This window comes from Hyla sarda, chromosome 8 (assembly GCF_029499605.1).
Source record: "Hyla sarda isolate aHylSar1 chromosome 8, aHylSar1.hap1, whole genome shotgun sequence".
In the NCBI taxonomy this organism is placed as follows: Eukaryota; Metazoa; Chordata; class Amphibia; order Anura; family Hylidae; genus Hyla; species Hyla sarda.
Window position 1 is genome coordinate 220342219 of NC_079196.1, and position 19795 is coordinate 220362013.

The window sequence follows — 19795 nt, forward strand, 5'->3', positions numbered from 1 at the left end:
ACAGAGGAATGCAGAGATATTGCCTATACTTTGTCCTCCGTGTGGCAATAACTTCATATTTGCACATTCATGACAGATGACATACGCCCCATAGACAAGTGGCGCTGATGTCTAGGTATAACCCATATTTGTGGAGGCAATGAGGCCCCGCTCGCGTGTTTGCACATGACCTGCTCCATCATCTCCAGCCGCCTGGAGGGGGGGGAGCAGAGTATAGTGAAATACATGTCATCCCATCAGATATGTTCTTATTCCTGCATAAGTCGTGGCCCCCGGGGAGGCCGCACCAAGGGGATGTTCACTGTCCCCTCCTCATCACAAATCCATCACACGTCCTGGCTCTGAGGGTGGATGAGGTGTCAGTCAGAGACGCCCAGAGATATATAGTGTGCGTGATACTTACTACAACAGTAACAAACCTTCAGCTGTGAGAAGTATGAGGTCTACAAGGGATTTCATTCGCCGGATATAATCAAGGTTTTATTCAAAGACAGAAACATTAAAGGAGTTCTGTAGTGAAAAATAACTTATCCCCTATCAAAAGGATGGGGATAAGATATAGATCCCAGGGGGGTGTCTGACTGCTGGGACCCCACGATCTCCTGAACGGGGCCCTGGCAGTCTGCTGGAAGGGGGCGCCGGCCGACACACCCCCTCCAAGTATTCCATAGAGATAGATGGAGGGGGCTTGACAACCGCGGCTTCCTGCGGGGGTCAGAACGGCCACTTCCGGCAGACTGCCGGGGCCCCGTTCAGGAGATTGTGGGGGTCCCAGCAGTCAGACCCCCCGCGGTCTATAACTTATCCCCTATCCTTTTGGATCTCCTATCTTATATCTATCTATATGTCTCATATCTATCTATCTATCTCATATCTATCTATCTCATATTTATCTATCTATCTCAGATATGAGATAGATATGAGATAGATATAGATAGATATGAGATAGATATGAAATAGATAGATAGATATGAGATAGATAGATAGATAAATATGAGATAGATAGATATGAGATAGATAGATATGAAATAGATAGATATGAGATAGATAAATATGAGATAGATAGATATGAGATAGATATATCTCTCTATCACACATCTAGCTATCATATCTATTTATCTCATCTCATATCTATCTGTCTTATATCTATCTATCTAATCTATCTCATATCTATCTATCTCATATCTATCTATCTCATATCTATCTATCTCATATCTATCTATCTCATATCTATCTATTTCATATCTATCTATCTCATATCTATCTATCTCATATCTATCTATCTCATATCTATCTATCTATCTCATATCTATCTATCTCGTATCTATCTATCTATCTCATATCTATCTATCTCATATCTATCTATCTCATATCTATCTATCTATCTATCTATCTATCTATCTCATATCTATCTATCTCATATCTATCTATCTATCTATCTATCTATCTATCTATCTCATATCTATCTATCTCATATCTATCTATCTATCTATCTCATATCTATCTCCTTTACAGCCCACAATACAGCATACTGGGTCCCGGCCCTGTGATTTGTGATCTCTTTATACAGAAAACATAACATCTCTATAAAGGAGCGGTGACGGGAGGCTGACAGACATATGTGCAGTACAGCTGTGCGACGGCTTCCACATTCCTCCAGCACAGACCTCCATTGTTCCTACCTTTAATGGATAAAGGATATTGTGGGTTTTCTGGGAGTTCAGAGTTACAATGTTATTAAGTCAGTATTTTGGCTGCCGTCCCCCCGTATGATAGCACCGTATATGGATGGGCTTGGTATGGCCCACATGGAGCCTGATGTTCTTCTCCAAGCCGGATCGGGGGATTTTCCCATCTTTATAATCGCAGTTTTCTTCTTCCGTTCCTCTGTCTCGGGATAATAAAACTTGTAGATGTTTGCGGACGTGTCTGTGAATGTGTTGGGATCTACATTGGTGAAGTCCAAATAAAGTCACGAGGAAGATCACGTAGATCTTCAGAGAATCATCCGGCCAATCCATGGAAGTCAATGGACAATTTACTATAAAGCCACCTTGTATCCATAAATCGGGAGACTACAACATACATGACGGTCCATCATCTGGGATGTCTTCAGCTTCAATCCAAGACGAAATCCATCATTTTTCATTCTAATATCTTTATCCGAAGGCTTAAGGTTCTATTCACACGGCGGAATTTCCGCTGGCGGAATTCCGTTTCCGAAATTCCGCCTCAAATTAAAGCCCATAGACTCCTATGGGATTCCGCACTCCCATTCACACTTCTGAAATTCCGCAAGCGGAATTTCAGAAGTGGGAATGGGAGTGCGGAATCCCATAGGAGTCTATGGGCTTTAATTTGAGGGGGAATTTCGGAAACAGAAGTTCTGCCGAATGAATAGACCCTAAAACCGGGTTCATCTTCCATCCGGAGCTTCCGAGTGTGGCCAGTGCCGCCTAAATCAGTCGGCGCTAGGACCGGACGCATGGCTGTCCCCATTAACGGCAATGTCTACAGAATTTTTCGAGTGGATTTTCCGGGCGGAAAGTCCGCCTCAAAAACTCTGCAGTGTGCACTGTGCAGCGGAATCCCATTGCCAGCAATGGGACTCTGCTGCACCAGAATTTCTGAGCATTTCTAAATGGAATTCTGCTAGAAAAATTCCGTAGTGTGAACCCGGCCTTGAAGGGGTACTCCGGTGGAAAATTAATATATATGTATATATATTTTAATCAACTGGTGCAAGAAAGTTAAACAGATTTGTAAATGACTTCTATTTAAAAATCTTCATCCTTCCAGTACTTATCAGCTGCTGTATGCTCCACAGGAAGTTCTTTTCTATTTGTATTTTTTTTTCCTGTCTGACCACAGTGCTCTCTGCTGACACCTCTGTCCTTGTCAGGAACTGTCCAGAGCAGCATAGGTTTGCTATGGGGATTTGCTCCTACTCTGGACAGTTCCTGACATGGACAGAGGTGTCAGCAGAGAGCACTGTGGCCAGACAGAAAATATATTTTCTTCCTGTGGAGCATACAGCAGCTGATAAGTACTGGAAGGATTAAGATTTTTAAATAGAAGTAATTTACAAATCTGTTTAACTTTTTGGCACCAATTGATTTAAAAAAAATAGTTTTCCATCGGAGTACCCCAAATTTGTGGTCAACAAGTAAAGGAGTTAGGTGAAAAGGGGGTTCTGATGGTCCACATACATTGTTCGTACAGAATAGTGGCTGGGACACGTGTCGATTCCAGTGGGATCGGCCAACAATCTAATTTGATTGGTGGTTTCCCTCAGCGGCAGATGTCAGGGGTGTAAAAGATCTGGAATTTTAGATTTCATGTAAGGTGTTTGGCAGTGGTTTTCTCCTTTCTCCAATTTAAGAACACGTGCATGCTTAGCCAAGCTGAGTGCGCATATGTATAGAAGGATGGGGAGATATAGCTGCCAAATGAGCGTTCCGATGACGGCAATTTGATGTATATGTCCAGCCGAAAACAAGGTTCTATTTGGGGATGGTTCATACTAAATTCCACCTCGAACGTTCAGTAACTTTCCATCTCCTTTTACTTACGTGTCTCGTACACATCTAGGGCTGCGTTCACATCGCTGATGGTTGCCAAGTGGAATCTGTCAGCACCATGTTGACATTTTGTGGTATGGGGTGTGATGAGGGCAGATGGAATTACCCTAGGGGCAGATGGCATTAACCCCTTGTGTTCGTGACGCCAGGGCATGGTTTATCCTCAATACCACCCGAAGGTATACCGCTGGATCCTGGGCTAGGCACGGGGGCAAAAATGACTCCGACGCCAAGTTATGGAACAACGGTAGCTTTACTGAGTCAGACAGGTGGAATAGTCTATACAGCTTAGCCAGGGCCCATGGAGGTGACCAGTGACTTCAGAGACCTTAGGGCTTGCTGGGACTTGTAGTGGACTGGGACAATTTAGATGCAGGCCACGCTGACTGAAGACAGGTTGACTTTGACTGACTTGACTGAGACTGACTAAACCCCGTTTGTAGCTTACCAGGCTCTGACTGGGACCTGGGGGTTGTGTGGTTGACTTGAGGCCTCCTCTGGACTCCAGACACTCTCTTAGGACTTGACTGCACTGGACCTCAGCCAAGACTTAACTGGAACTCAGGAGAGTGAGCTAGCTCCTCCCAGGGCTTATATAGGGGAGACTAGGAGGGGTCCCATAGGTCACCCTTAGGTCACATGGTCACTGATACCTCACCAGGTCACATGACAACTGTTTAATCACATGACAACTGTTCTTAAAGCTATAACACTGTTATCTTTATACTGTGTATTGTATATAACTATAGAAGGGAAACAAGTGCCGGGGGGGAGGGGTCAGGGGACACTGTAAGGAGGCTGCCTGACAGGACAGCTAGGGTACAACTTCTGTACTGGGCCACCTCAATTTAAACTCTTTTATCTTAGAATAAATCTCCACATACACATCATCATAAACACGTCAGATGGTTGTACAGATCCTATTTGTCAGTATGCACTTCAGCCTTCTTCATAAAAAAAAAAAAAAAAAAAAGAAACATTTTTTTTAAGGGGTACTCCGGTGGGAAAAAATGTTTTTATATGAACCGGTGCCAGAAAGCTAAACAGATTTGTAAATTACTTCTATTTAAATCTCTTAATCCTTCCAGTACTTATCAGCTTCTGTATGCTCCACAGGAAGTTGTGTATTTCTTTCCAGTCTGACCACAGTGCTCTCTGCTGACACCTCTGTCCATGTCAGGAGCTGTTCGGAACATGAGCAAATCCCCATAGCAAACCTATCCTGCTCCGGACAGTTCCCAACATGGGCAGAGGTGTCATCAGAGAGCACTGTGGTCAGACTGGTAAGAACTACACAACTTCCTGTGGAGCATACAGCAGCTGATAAGTACTGAAAGAGTTAAGATTTTTATATAGAAGTAATTTACAAATCTTTATACCTTTCTGGCACCAGTTGATTTGAAAAAAAAAAAAAATTCCCCACCGGAGTACCCCTTTAGGTACCTTTTATATATTTGATATTGTTGCAAAATCTAATTCAGCGTTTCCCAACCAGTTTGCCTTCAGCTTTTGCAAAACTACAACTCCCAGCATGCCCGGACAGCCGAAGGCTGTCCGGGCTTGCTTGGAGTTGTAGTTTTGCAACAGCTGGAGCCACACTGGTCTAGTTATATTATTTCTGTCAGTATCCATATGTCACTTAAGATTAGGTTGCCTCGCTCGGTACACAAGTGATTACAAGAATGTCCACTAGCGTACCCCTTTAAAGGGGTACTCCGATGGAAAACATTTTATTTTTATTTCTTTTAAATCAACTGGTGCCAGAAAGTTAAACAGATTTGTAAAAAACTTCTATTTAAAAATCTGAATCCTTCCAATACTTATCAGCTGCTCTATACTACAGAGGAAGTTCTTTTCTTTTTGAATTTATTTTCTGTCTGACCACAGTGCTCTCTGCTGACACCTCTGTCCATTTTAGGAACAGTCCAGAGTAGGAGCAAATCCCCATAGAAAACCTATCTTGCTCAGGACAGTTCCTGACATAGACAGAGGTGTCAGCAGAGAGCACTGTGGTCAGACAGAAAAGAAATTCAAAAAGAAAAGAACTTCCTCTGTAGTATACAGCAGCTGATAAGTACTGGAAGGGTTAAGATGTTTAAATAGAAGTAACTTACAAATCTACAAACTATGGATTGGGTGCATATTACTTTTCCTATATATAGACGAGGTTACTGGAAATGGGCTCCAACACCCCAGGAGTATAAAGAGAATGGTATCCCAGTCCTCAAGGCTAGATAGATAGATAGATAGATAGGTAGGTAGGTAGATAGATAGATAGATAGATACCGTAGATAGGTAGATAGATACCGTAGATAGATAGATACCGTAGATAGATAGATACCGTAGATAGATAGATACCGTAGATAGATAGATACCGTAGATAGATACCGTAGATAGATAGATACCGTAGATAGACACCGTAGATAGACACCGTAGATAGACACCGTAGATAGATACCGTAGATAGATACCGTAGATAGATACCGTAGATAGATACCGTAGATAGATAGATACCGTAGATAGATACCGTATATAGACACCCTAGATAGATACCGTAGATAGATACCGTAGATAGATACCGTAGATAGATACCGTAGATAGATAGATACCGTAGATAGATACCGTAGATAGATACCGTAGATAGATAGATACCGTAGATAGATAGATAGATAGATACCGTAGATAGATAGATACTGTAGATAGATAGATAGATAGATACCGTAGATAGATAGATACTGTAGATAGATAGATAGATACCGTAGATAGATAGATACCGTAGATAGATACCGTAGATAGATACCGTAGATAGATACCGTAGATAGATACCGTAGATAGATAGATACCGTAGATAGATATACACGGTATATAATTAAGTGATAGGAAAAATGTCCTATAAAAAATGATAAAATAAAAATTGAATATATATATTTTTTTAAATGTGGCACTCAAAAGTAAACAGAAACCAAGATCAATTATTAGTCATAATAAAATTCTAACGATCATACAAAATATGGTACTCAAGGTTAGATGGTTATCAATTAAAAATGTATATACAGGGCCCTTATGACACAATTAAAAGGGGTTATCCAGTAAAAAACTTTTTTTTTATATATCAACTGGCTCCAGAAAGTTAAACAGATTTGTATATAACTTCTATTAAAAAATCTTAATCCTTTCAATAATTGTCAGCTGCCGAAGTTGAGTTGTTCTTTTCTGTCTGGCAACAGTGCTCTCTGCTGACATCTCTGCTTGTCTTGGGAACTGCACAGAGTAGAAGAGGTTTTCTATGGGGATTTTCTTCTAAACTGGGTGGTTCCCGAGACAGGTGTCATCAGAGAGCACTTAGACAGAAAAGAACAACTCAACTTCAGAAGCTCATAAGTACTGAAAGGATGAAGATTTTTTAATAGAAGCAATTTACAAATCTGTTTAACTTTATGGAGCCAGTTGATTACATATATATATATATATATATATATATATATATATATATATATAAAGTTTTTTCCTGGAATACCTCTTTAATAGTAAAAGCACCTAAAATCAAAACTAATCAAGTACCGGTCTTAGTTTTGATGCGCTGCAATTTTAGGTCCTTTTACTATTACTTGTTATATTGATCCTACCCTGAGTGTGTCACAAGGGACCTGTGACCTGTCACCACACTATAAGGCTAGTTGTGATATTATATACATTTTATTTTTAATTAATAAATGATTTTATTTAAAACTTGATAACCATCTAACCTTGAGTACCATATTTTGTATGATCGTTAGATGTTCTGCGTACAGTATTTTGCTTTTATATGTAACACATGTCCTGTTTACTAGTAGAGTCCTGTTTACTAGTAGAAAGTACAATATTTTATACATTTTGAATAACATAACTTTATTTCTATGACACCCTGACCGCCCTTTCATTTTCTCCACAGCTTTGAAAAGATCATTTGACATGGAGGATATCGACGACGCTCCGGTGTTTTCCTCAACGTCTCCGCTCGCATCTCCCTTCAGTCCGGGTCAACCTCCTGTGTCGCGAACAAGCAACGGGGACAGCCAGATATCTACAGGATCCCACCAGCCACTCTACCAGTCCCGTATCCGAATCAGCTCCAGCTGTAGTCCGTCCCAGAGTCCTGTTCTCAAGTCCAGGATCACCAGTAGCCTGTCCTTTAACCGTGGGACCATGCAGATGGCTAAGGCCAATGGGACGGCAGGACAAGGCCTCACCCGTGTCTCTTCTTTCCAGACACGACTCCATCCTAACAGCTTCTCTTCTTCTGGACAAGGCAGTGACAGCGAGAGCCTCCACAGCTCCACCTCCAGCCTAGAGTGTCCACTTCCAACTAAGCCTTTCCAATCGCTCCGTCCTACACAGACCTCGGTGGGCTCCGGTATCACAATCTCCAGTGTAACCAGCCCAGTCCTGAAAAAATTCTCATCTCACGGAAATGTGTTTCATTCAGAGATCGAGCGACCTGGAGTCCGTCTGGTACCGGTGGCTACCAAGAACCATGGCTCTTTGCCATCTCTGGATCTTCATATTGCTGAAGACCCGATCCCTGACCTGGTTCCTTCTCCAGATGCTGGATATCCACCCTCAGAGGGTTGGAGTTCACCATCACCAGACTACAAACGTCCTCAGTCTAGAAACGCCATATCCATCAGTCGTGAGCCTTCATTTTCCTCTTCTTCGTCATCATCACCACCTACAGAATGTACACCTCTCAACTGCAGCTTGACCTCCTCACCATCTCCTCCTCCAGTTTTCGGGCCTGTCCAGCCAGCCACTCTTCAGAAGTTCCCGGTGTCTCTGCAGAGCTCTATAGGAAGATCTAGTGTTTCTGGTCCAGAGCAGCTCAACAGACCATTGCCGCGGACCCAACTAAGAGTCAACCTTCATTCCAATCCTGGTGTGTCCTCTCATCAAACCAAGGAGAAGACAGAAGTGGCCTACAAGAGTCCACCTCAGATGTCACCTCATCCACCTAGTGGGAGGACACCAAGTGTCAATAACTTCACCAACCAAGTGCCACCTATTTCTGGCATTTTGATGCCAGCACCCCAACAGGAATTTGGCCAAGAAGCAAACCATGTCAACAACATGAAGTCTTCAGAGATACATTCATCAACTGAGAGGCTCAGATCCATGATGCAGAGAGCCAATTCCTTTAACAAAGCCGATACCGATATTCTACAAGATCGGTGTGCCCGAGAGGACATGGTCATCGAAAAGTCAGCCGGTCGTGTAGCCGATCTTATAAAGAGTGTACAAGATACCGTGGCCCAAGAAAAGCCTTCCTTTCCGAGTAGGATACAAGGAAATGGACATGTGACCTCGATCCCTTATGCACATGACAGCCTGCAAAACCAGAGGTTCTCAGAAGTATCCAGGAATGGAGTTCCTCCCCTTCATCATTGCTTACGTCTAGAACCCAAGACTAAGGTAAAACCAGAAGCCCCTGCAACGGTGTCGTGTAAAGAAGAAGATGTTCAGCGGGAGTCGGTGGAAGAGAAATTAAAGATCACAGATTCCCTATTGGAAGGTAAGAAACCTATGTATAGTAGTGGACAATGGTCCATTAAAGGGGTACTCCTTTTTTTTTTTTTATCAACTGGTGCCAGAAAGTTAAACAGATTTGTAAATTACTTCTATTAACAAATCTTAACCCTTCCTATACTTATCAGCTGCTGTATGCTAAACAGGAAGTTCTTTTCTTTTTGAATTTCCTTTCTGTCTGACCACAGTGCTCTCTGCTGACACCTCTGTTCATATCAGGAACTGTTTAGAGTAGGAGCAAATCCCCATAGCAAACCTCTCCTGCTCTGGACAGTTCCTGTGACGGACAGAGGTGTCAGCAGAGAGCACTGTGGACAGACAGAAAGGAAATTCCAAAAGAAAAGAACTTCCTCTGTAGTATACCGCAGCTGATAAGTACTGGAAGGATTAAGATTTTTAAATATAAGTATTTTACAAATCTATAAACTATGGATTGGGTGCACTTACTTTTCCTATACAGTGACCCCCCCCCCCAACCTATCCGGCAGCGCAGACTGCTTCAGCTGCCCCCGGATAGCCGTTTACGGTGCCCCGTGTGGTCCGCTGACGATCACTTACCTGTCCTCGGGGCTCCGGCGCGTCCTCTTCGGGATCCCCTGCATCGTCGGCGCTCTCCATTGTCGTCATCACATCGCTGCGCACACCGTCCCGTCATCCAATAGGAGCGGCGTGCGTAACGACGTGATGGCGGCGACGGAGAGTGAGGATGCCGGGGAAGCAGAGGCCTTGCTGGAGCGTCGGGGACACCCGGGGACGCGGCGACAGCGATGGACGGCGACATCCAGGGCAGCGGTGACGAGCGGTGACGGTCCAGAGCGGCGGGGACACGTGAGTATAACCTCCAATACCAGTGGTCTTCAACCTGCGGACCTCCAGATGTTGCAAAACTACAACTCCCAGCCAATGGCTGTCCGGGCATGCTGGGTGTTGTAGCTTTGCAACATCTGGAGGTCCGCAGGTTGTAGACCACTGTCCTATACTTAACATTGCACGGATCCCTCAACATACGATGGTTTCAACAAACATTTGGAACGGATTACCATCATATGTGGAGGGACCACTGTATATAGCCAAGGTTACTGGAAATGAACTTCCTCTGTAGAATACAGCAGCTAATAAGTACTGGAAGGAATAGGATTTTTTTTAATAGAAGTAATTTACAAATCTGTTTAACTTTCTGGCAGCAGTTGATTTAAATAAAAAAAAAAAAAAAAAAAAATGTTTTCCAGCAGAGTACCCCTTTAAGGTCTCCAACGTCTTACGCCATCTCGCGTCTCCATGAATACTACTGTTATGTGTTGTGGGATATATACAGGCTATCTGGCACTAGTATAGCGCACAGCGTGATTTTATTTTTTTTTTCACTATGAAGCAGAAAATAATTCCAGAAGTGAGTCATGGCCCTCAAGGGGTGACCTCATCGCCCATCAGCACCTCCGATTACGACTGACCAACCAATGACCGACCAATGTTCCCAGTACCCTCTAAAAATCTTGGCTGTAGAAATAAACTCTAGTGACCCCTCGTATTACTCCAAAGTGAGCTTGGAAGGTTCCTTTAAAAATTGACAAGAAAGGATGGGGGGGGGGGGGGCTCGTGGTGGGTCGAAAAAGGAGGAGGGCAAGCCCAGACCTGCTTCTATAGAGAACAACTGCTGGCGACTCTCCCAGTTTTGGGGAAGGGAGGGTGAGGTATTTCTCCTGCTCATCCATCTCGCCCCCCCCCCTCCCCTCTTCTTTTGGCTTGGCACAAGACGCCATCCCTTATTTCGGATTGTCTCCTGGGCTTATGGGGAAAAAAGGGGGGGAAGAGTGCGAAAAAAGAAGGGGGAAGGCGTCCACCTACCTGACAAACAGATGGGGAGCGAGGACATCAATGTCTTGGGGTGAAGGAGACCGATCGAAGACATGGACTCTTGGCCGATCTAGATTACATTGCCCCCAATCCTATAGCTGAATATACCCAAAAGTTACATGGCCGGGGGGGGGGCAAGAGCTGGAACATACGAGGGTGGTGGTCTCCAAAGTGTGGACCTTCAGATGTTGCAAAATCTAGATGGGCCTTCAATAACAAGAGCTGGAACTATAGGAGTTGTAGTTTTGCAATATTGTTGAGCACAAATATTCATAATGCAGATTTTTTTCGCGAATATCGGCACTTCGTGATTTCATGAATATTTAGAATATAGTGCTACATATAATTTTTTATTTTTTTTGTTTTATTTTATGCGAATTTTCTGGTTTTTCCTCACATGCAAATTTTTATGCAAATTTCCCATGCAAATTTTGAGGTTTTTTTTTTCTCACATGCAAATTTTTATGCAAATTTTTGCATGAAAAAAAAAAGTGAATGAACATAGTGAATATGCGAATTTCGCAAACATAGGCCGAATAATCGTCAATATATTCGTGGAATATCGGGAATTCGAATATGGCCCCTGCTGCTCATCACTATTTTGTTTGGGGTTGTAGTTTTGCAACATCTGGAGGTCCACACTTTAGAGACCTAGGGACTAGGGCAGGGCTCAAGTCCTGCAGGAACGTGTGGGAACTGAGTTCCTGCACTTTTTCCACTGCAGGAACACAGTTCCCATTAGCTTGAATCCTGAAGGACCACCCCTTAAGTGGACATCACGGCTGAGTTCCCACACTTTTTTTTCCCCAGGACTTGACCCCTGGACTAGGGCATCAAACCAGTTGAAGGGACACCCACTGTTGGGCATCATGGTAGCGGGCTACTGTCAGATGTGATGGGTGGGATGGTCCTGTTGACACCCACTGTTGGGCATCATGGTAGCGGGCTACTGTCAGATGTGATGGGTGGGATGGTGCCTTAGGCACCTGAGATGCCCGCTCCAAATCCTCCACCTCTGCCCCTGTTATCCATATCCACCAATCGGGCAAGGGCTAGAACAACAAGGGTAGTGGTCTCCAAACTGCGGACCTACAGATATTGCAAAACTACAACTCCCAGCATGCTAGGTGATGTCGTTGTGTAACATCTGAAGGCCCACACTTTGATACCCTAGTCCCTAGGTCTCCAAACCAATTGAAGGGACATCCACTGTTGGGCATCATGGTAGCTGTCTTCTGTCAGATGTGATGGGTGGGATGGTCCTGTTGGCACCGGAGATGTCCGCTCCAAATCCTCCACATCCGTCCCTGCTAAGGGTGGGCACCAGAGGGCCATAGGATGCTTGAGTCCACTTTGTAGGACCTTTTCTTGGCCATAATATTACAATATTGGCTCCATTGGTCGAATTTTATGTCCACCATGTTGGGCAGCTTATCTCATATCAAAGGGGTTGGCCATTTGCCCCCCCTATGTCTATACTTTGGTCTCAGTGTAATGTAGTGAAATCCATTGATCATTGGGTAGTGGTTGTGGAAAACTGTCTGTGATAGCCTGGGGGTGTAGGGTATGGGGGTGTAGCTGTGCGGTTACTAAGTGTGCTTGCTTAACCATTTCTATTCGTGACGCCAGGGTGAGGGCTATTCTCTGTATGCTTGTCCTACCGCCACCCGTCCCAAGAGCGATAGGGAGAAAGGAAATAATTGATTGTCCACAACCGGAGATTTGCAGAAACTTGTCGGAACTTTTACTGAAGATTTTATGCAATAATGGACAGGAACAGTCCGTATAACAAAGTCTATTAGAGCTTGACAAGTGGTTGGGACCTCATGAGTCTATTGAGCTTAGGAAGGTAATTGTTGTGGTGATCCACTGGATTTAGGGGTTTAGATTCAGTCCAGTAATCACGCTAGCTTTAGCGGGGATTGAGATTTTAACTCACGGTTTAGTTTCAGGCTGAGGCCAGCGCGTTTCTGGCCTAGCTTGTCTTTGAAAGTTGCGCAGATCCGTCCTGCTAGTCCGGCATCCACGAGAGCAGCAACCCAAGAGAGAGATCATTGGCTACAGCTCCCTTATATGGGCTGGGGCTGGACTTAAGCTCACTGGTCCATACAACTGTCAATCTCCTGTACAAAGAGTTATGGGTAATATGTGACCCAAGGACCTCCGAAGGTCCTCCAACATACCATAGAGGAATCAACACAGTCACATGACCGAAGGTCCTGCAACGCTATCAAGGTAAGTACACTTATATACGTTATATCAAATATATACCAAATTTAAACATTATAGAATTAGAGAAGAAGGAGGCGACTAGGGGCTGTCCCACCTGAACGTAGTAACTCTGACTTTGGGGACCACCATACAAGATACGGTATGCAATACGGTACCGGGACACCACACCTATACTTTAGTCTCAGTGTAATGTAGCGGAATCGATTGATCATTGGGTAGTGGTTGTGGAAAACCATCAAACCCTTTAGGCGGTCCAATTACTGGTCTGGTGTAAGTCCATAGACACATACTATGGGGGAGATTTATCAAAACCTGTATAAAGGAAGAGCGGTGTAGTTGCCCATAGCAACCAATCAGATGGCTTCTTTCATTTTTAAATCGGCCTGTGAAAAATGAAAGCAACGATCTGATTGGTTGCTATGGGCAACTCAGCAACATTTCAAAAGTGAAAGCAGCGATCTGATTGGTTGCTATGGGCAACTCAGCAACATTTCAAAAATGAAAGCAGCGATCTGATTGGTTGCTATGGGCAACTCAGCAACATTTCAAAAATGAAAGCAGCGATCTGATTGGTTGCTATGGGCAACTCAGCAACATTTCAAAAATGAAAGCAGCGATCTGATTGGTTGCTATGGGCAACTCAGCAACATTTCAAAAATGAAAGCAGCGATCTGATTGGTTGCTATGGGCAACTCAGCAACATTTCAAAAATGAAAGCAGCGATCTGATTGGTTGCTATGGGCAACTCAGCAACATTTCAAAAATGAAAGCAGCGATCTGATTGGTTGCTATGGGCAACTCAGCAACATTTCAAAAATGAAAGCAGCGATCTGATTGGTTGCTATGGGCAACTCAGCAACTGTTCCTCTGGACGGGTTCTGATAAATCTCCCCCATAACATCCAATGGTATTTTGTATGCATCGTAGGTCCTCTGCCTGTCCACCTTGGCTTGCACATACTATAAACCGATAGGTCAGTGGTCTCCAACCTGCGGACCTCCAGATGTTGCAAAACTACAACTCCCAGCATGCCCGGACAGCCAACGGCTGTCCGGGCATGCTGGGAGTTGTAGTTTCGCAACATCTGGAGGTCCGCAGGTTGAAGACCACTGCGATCAATATATCGGTGATAGCCCCATCCATCAGTGAGGGCGCAGGGGCAACTGTACGCCGCCCACTGTTTATTATGACAAAGGATTTAGCTGCGAGTTTATTTAAAGTCCCCAACACCCGGCGCAGCTGTACAAACAATCCCACCGCTTATTGTACGTCCCACAACACCCAGGTATTGTCACTGCCGCGGCACAAAGCATTCTGGGAAAACACCTACTGCACACTGGAAAAAATAAACCACTCGCAAACGTCACCCCTGACCCCTTCATTCCAGTCATTCCGCCCCCCCGCTCCCCATAATGAATAGTATTGTAGTCGATTACAGCAATGTACAGGTTAGAGGTAATCAATACATAGAGAAGAGGAGCAGTATTATAGTAGTTATATTCTTGTATATAGGAGCAGTATTATAGTAGTTATATTCTTGTATATAGGAAGCAGTATTATAGTAGTTATATTCTTGTATATAGGAGCAGTATTATAGTAGTTATATTCTTGTATATAGGAAGCAGTATTATAGTAGTTATATTCTTGTATATAGGAGCAGTATTATAGTAGTTATATTCTTGTATATAGGAAGCAGTATTATAGTAGTTATATTCTTGTATATAGGAGCAGTATTATAGAGGTTATATTCTTGTACATAGGAGCAGTATTATAGTAGTTATATTCTTGTATATAGGAGTAGTATTATAGTAGTTATATTCTTGTATATAGGAGCAGTATTATAGTAGTTATATTCTTGTATATAGGAGCAGTATTATAGTAGTTATATTCTTGTATATAGGAGCAGTATTATAGTAGTTATATTCTTGTATATAGGAGCAGTATTATAGTAGTTATATTCTTGTATATAGGAGCAGTATTATAGGAGTTATATTCTTGTATATAGGAGCAGTATTATAGTAGTTATATTCTTGTATATAGGAGCAGTATTATAGTAGTTATATTCTTGTATATTGGAGCAGTATTATAGTAGTTATATTCTTGTATATAGGAGCAGTATTATAGTAGTTATATTCTTGTATATTGGAGCAGTATTATAGTAGTTATATTCTTGTATATAGGAGCAGTATTATAGTAGTTATATTCCTGTATATAGGAGCAGTATTATAGTAGTTATATACTTGTATATAGGAGCAGTATTATAGTAGTTATATTCTTGTACATAGGAGCAGTATTATAGTAGATATATTCTTGTATATAGGAGGCAGTATTATAGTAGTTATATTCTTGTATATAGGAGCAGTAATATAGTAGTTATATTCGTGTATATAGGAGCAGTATTATAGTAGTTATATACAGGAGCAGTAATATAGTAGTTATATTCTTGTATATAGGAGCAGTATTATAGTAGTTATATTCTTGTATATAGGAGCAGTATTGTGGTAGACTTATTGTGTGACTCTGGATTCTATGACATCTTTTAGCAGTGTTGCATTAGTAGGTGCATATTAGCAGTTATGATAAAGTCGCCAGATGGCGCAGATATAAAGGTGCCTGTGTTTTCTGGGTGTCCATGATTATCCCCGGCACAGATCCCCCTCTTCTGCCCCTGCCAGGGTTCCTCCTGCTCCTCATACACGGTCTGTGAAGAATGCATCTTGGCACCTCTAGGTATTTTCAGCCGTACATGTAGGAACAGGTGCAGGTTCCATGATTACAGTATGGCGGCTCTTGGCGGTCAGATTCCAGGCACTCTTCACGTCCATCCATTTTCCTTTGTGGAGTTTAGTGTCAGTCAATGACTTGTTAATATGAGAATACCTAGAAGTCTAAGTTGACAGCCGCCATGAGCGCCGAGGCCCGTCCCCCGGGGGATAGGAGGCCATTTGTGGGATGACAGCGGTACAAGCAGGTCAGACAGATGAGAGACAGCGAGAGGAAATAGAGAGAGCGCACGACTTGGAGGAACAGCGAGAGTGACAGCCGATCACCTCAAGTGACGAAAGACGGCCGCTGATCGATGGGTTATATAATAGCGCGCAACGGGATCGGCGCGGCCTCACTGAGGAATGCTACATATGGAAAGAACGCCGTCTACGCTCTGTGGGATGATCCCAAGATTAAAAATAAAAATGGCCCCATAACCACTGTAAAGCCTGATGGGAGACGTTCTACGGTGATATATTGAGATGAATGTCCATATAGACATCGGCAACTGGCTGCAGAAATCATGGCGGAAGATTCTACCGCCATTCATCATGTCATATCCGTACGGGAGACAGATTTACATTGACTGCGCAGGATTATATGTTATAGGATAATGCAGCCGCCTCACATGTCTGACAGGATTTATACTCACATCGTCCGCTACCACCCCGTAAATCCAACACATAGGGATGCCTGGAATTTAAGGGGCTTAGATACGAGGGCTCAGACATACATGCTGGGGAATGTAGTCCTGTGTGTTCTCACAGATGGTGTTGGAGTCACACATGACAGGCTTAGATACGGCAGCTGATTGCATGATAGGATTAGATACAGCGACTCGTAGTATCACACGTGACAGGCTTAGATACAGCAGCACAGTAGTTAGTGTGGTGAGCCACGGGGTGTGAAGTGAGGTGTAGGGGCAGAGGGTGTAGTTGCCCAGGGGCAGATGGTGTTAACCCCTAAATGTTTGTGACGCCAGGGCGTGGTTTTAACCGAGAACCACCCGAACGGTAGCACCGCTAGTCCTAGTGAGGCAGGGAAAATAATAGTCCAAGGCCAGGTTAGGGTTAACCTGGTAACTTTTACTGAGGTAGACAGATGGTAACAGTCTTTACAGCTCGGCCAGGATCCCAGAGAGGTGACCAGTAACACAGGGGACCCCGCAGCTTGCTGGGACTTACAGTGACTTTGACAGACTTAAAGGGGTACTCCGGTCCCAAGACATCTTATCCCCTATCCAAAGGATAGGGGATAAGATGTCTGATCGCGGGAGTCCCGCTGCTGTCACTATCTTCAGTCAAGTCTATTATAGTCAGCGTGGCTGTGCTTAAAGGGGTACTCCGGCCCCAAGACCTCTTATCCCCTATCCAAAGGATAGGGGATAAGATGTCTGATCATGGGGGTCCCGCCGCTGGGGACCCCTGCAATCTTGCATGCAGCACCCACCTGTAAGCACTGCAGGAAGCGCTGGAGGCTCTCAGTGTTATGCCTCCCGACCACGGGGATGGAGTATCATGATGTCACGACTCCGCCCCCATGTGATGTCACGCCCCGCCCCCTCAATGCAAGTCTATGGGAGGAGGCGTGACTGCCGTCACGCCCCCTCCCATAGACTTGCATTGAGGGAGCGGGGCGTGACTTCCCACGGGGGCGGAGTCGTGACATCATGATACTCCATCCCCGTGGTCGGGAGGCATAACACTGAGAGCCTCCAGCGCTTCCTGCAGTGCTTACAGGTGGGTGCTGCATGCTAGATTGCAGGGGTCCCCAGCGGCGGGACCCCCACGATCAGACATCTTATCCCCTATCCTTTGGATAGGGGATAAGATGTCTTGGGGCCAGAGTACCCCTTTAAGCACAGCCACGCTGACTATAATAGACTTGACTGAAGATAGTGACAGCAGACAGAGATGACTTGACTTACTGACTTGAGGCCTCCAGATGTGCTGGACACTGGATCTGAGACGTCTGGACTGGACTTGACCTCAGCAGAAAGTGCAGTGGAAGAGACAAGAGACAGATTGCAGCTCCTCCCTTCCTTATAAAGGGGCTGAGCGAGGAGCCCATAGGCTAGCTGCGGGTCATCTGGTCACCTGGTGCTCTCTGGGTAACAAAACATGGGACTTTAACATGTGACAACCATTACCATGTGATCAATAACCATGTGACCATATCAATGGTCCTTTACACATAATATACAACTATACAGATTATAGGGGTTCAGTGAAGGTGAGTCCTGGGGACGTGCAGGGACTGAACTGATAGGACTGTGAGATGCATATCCCGTACTGGGACATCACATTAGGATCAAATGATATTCGCCAATACAGCAGCTCATCAGACGATATCACACATAATAAGCATAGACAGTATCTCACAGAACAGGCTTAGATACGGCAGCTGATTGTACGATACATGATAGGATTAGATACAGTGACTCAGCAGAAGGTATCACACATGGCAGGTTTAGATACAACAGTTAGTATAAAATGATATAGTTAGATACAGCAGCTCATCAGACAATATCGCACACAATAAGCGTAGATATGGCGGCTCACATACATAAACATATCACATGTGATCAGCTTAGATACACTAGCTAATCAGACAGTACACAAGATAGTCTTAGATACAGTGACTCAACAGACAGTATCATACATGACAGGCTGAAATTCAGCAGCTCAGTAGACGGTATCACACATGATAGGTTTAGATACACCAGCTAAGCAAACAGTATAATACATGAAATGCTTAGATACAGTGACTTAACGGACAGTATCACACATGATAAGCTTAGATGCAGCAGCACAGCAGACAGTATCACACATGATAGGATTAGATACAGAGCTCAGTAGACAGTATAACACATGATAGGATTAGATACAGAACTTCAGTACACAGTATCACACATGATAGTATTAGATACAGAGCTCAGGAAACAGAATCACACATGATAGGATTAGCTACACCAGCTAAGCAGACAATATAATACATGAAATGCTTAGATACAGTGACCCAACAGACCGTATCACACATGATAAGCTTAGATGCAGCAGCACAGCAGACAGTATCACACATGATAGGATTAGATACAGAGCTCAGGAGACAGTATCACACATGATAGGATTAGATACAGTGGCTCAGCAGCTGGGTATTACACCTGCCAGGCTTAGATACAGCAGCATAGCAAATAGTATCAAGCAATAGACTTAAACACTAAACATGCACAACAACCGGCTCTGCAGCTGGGTATCACACCTGATAGGATTAGATATACTAACTCTACAGGTGGTATTGCACATGACAGGCTTAGATACAGCAGCTTAGAAAAAGTACCACTAATCAAATGCTTAGATACACCAACTACCCAATCACACATGATAAGCTTAGGTACGGCAGCTCAGCAGACAGCATCAGATATGATGACTTGGACACAGTGGCCCAGAAGTCGGTATCACATAGGCTTAGATACACCAGCTAAGCAGACAGTTGCACGAATGATCATAGGCTTAGATCAGTGTTTTCCAAACAGCGTGTTTGCAAAACTACAACTCCCAGCATGCCCGGACAGCCGAAGGCTTTCCGGGTATGCTGGGAGTTGTAGTTTTGCAACAGCTGTTTGGGAAAACACTGGCTTAGATACCCTGTTTTATCAATAGAATTAGAGCTCAGGCCTATAGAACCAGTATATATTCTCATGCACATTTTTGTGATTTTCCACCATAATTGATTCCCGTTTCTCAGTGTTTGCACACCCAACGCCCCCGTGCCCCCTCTTTTTGGCAGAGCTGTGGGTAAACA

The 19795-nt window shown here is 43.9% G+C and overlaps 1 protein-coding gene across 6 annotated transcripts in view; it reads left to right on the forward strand.

Annotated features, from left to right (window-relative positions):
* The window catches only part of SEPTIN12 (septin 12), a 220580-nt gene that overhangs the window by 142377 nt on the left and 58408 nt on the right, over positions 1-19795 (forward strand). For 5 of the 6 annotated variants that reach the window (XM_056533384.1, XM_056533385.1, XM_056533386.1 and 2 more), the window contains exon 2: positions 7512-9125. In XM_056533384.1, coding sequence (XP_056389359.1) covers positions 7512-9125 — 1614 coding nt within the window. Of the gene's footprint in view, positions 1-7511; positions 9126-12651; positions 13229-19795 lie in introns of those variants that run through there. The other variant, XM_056533390.1, reaches the window with a different exon arrangement.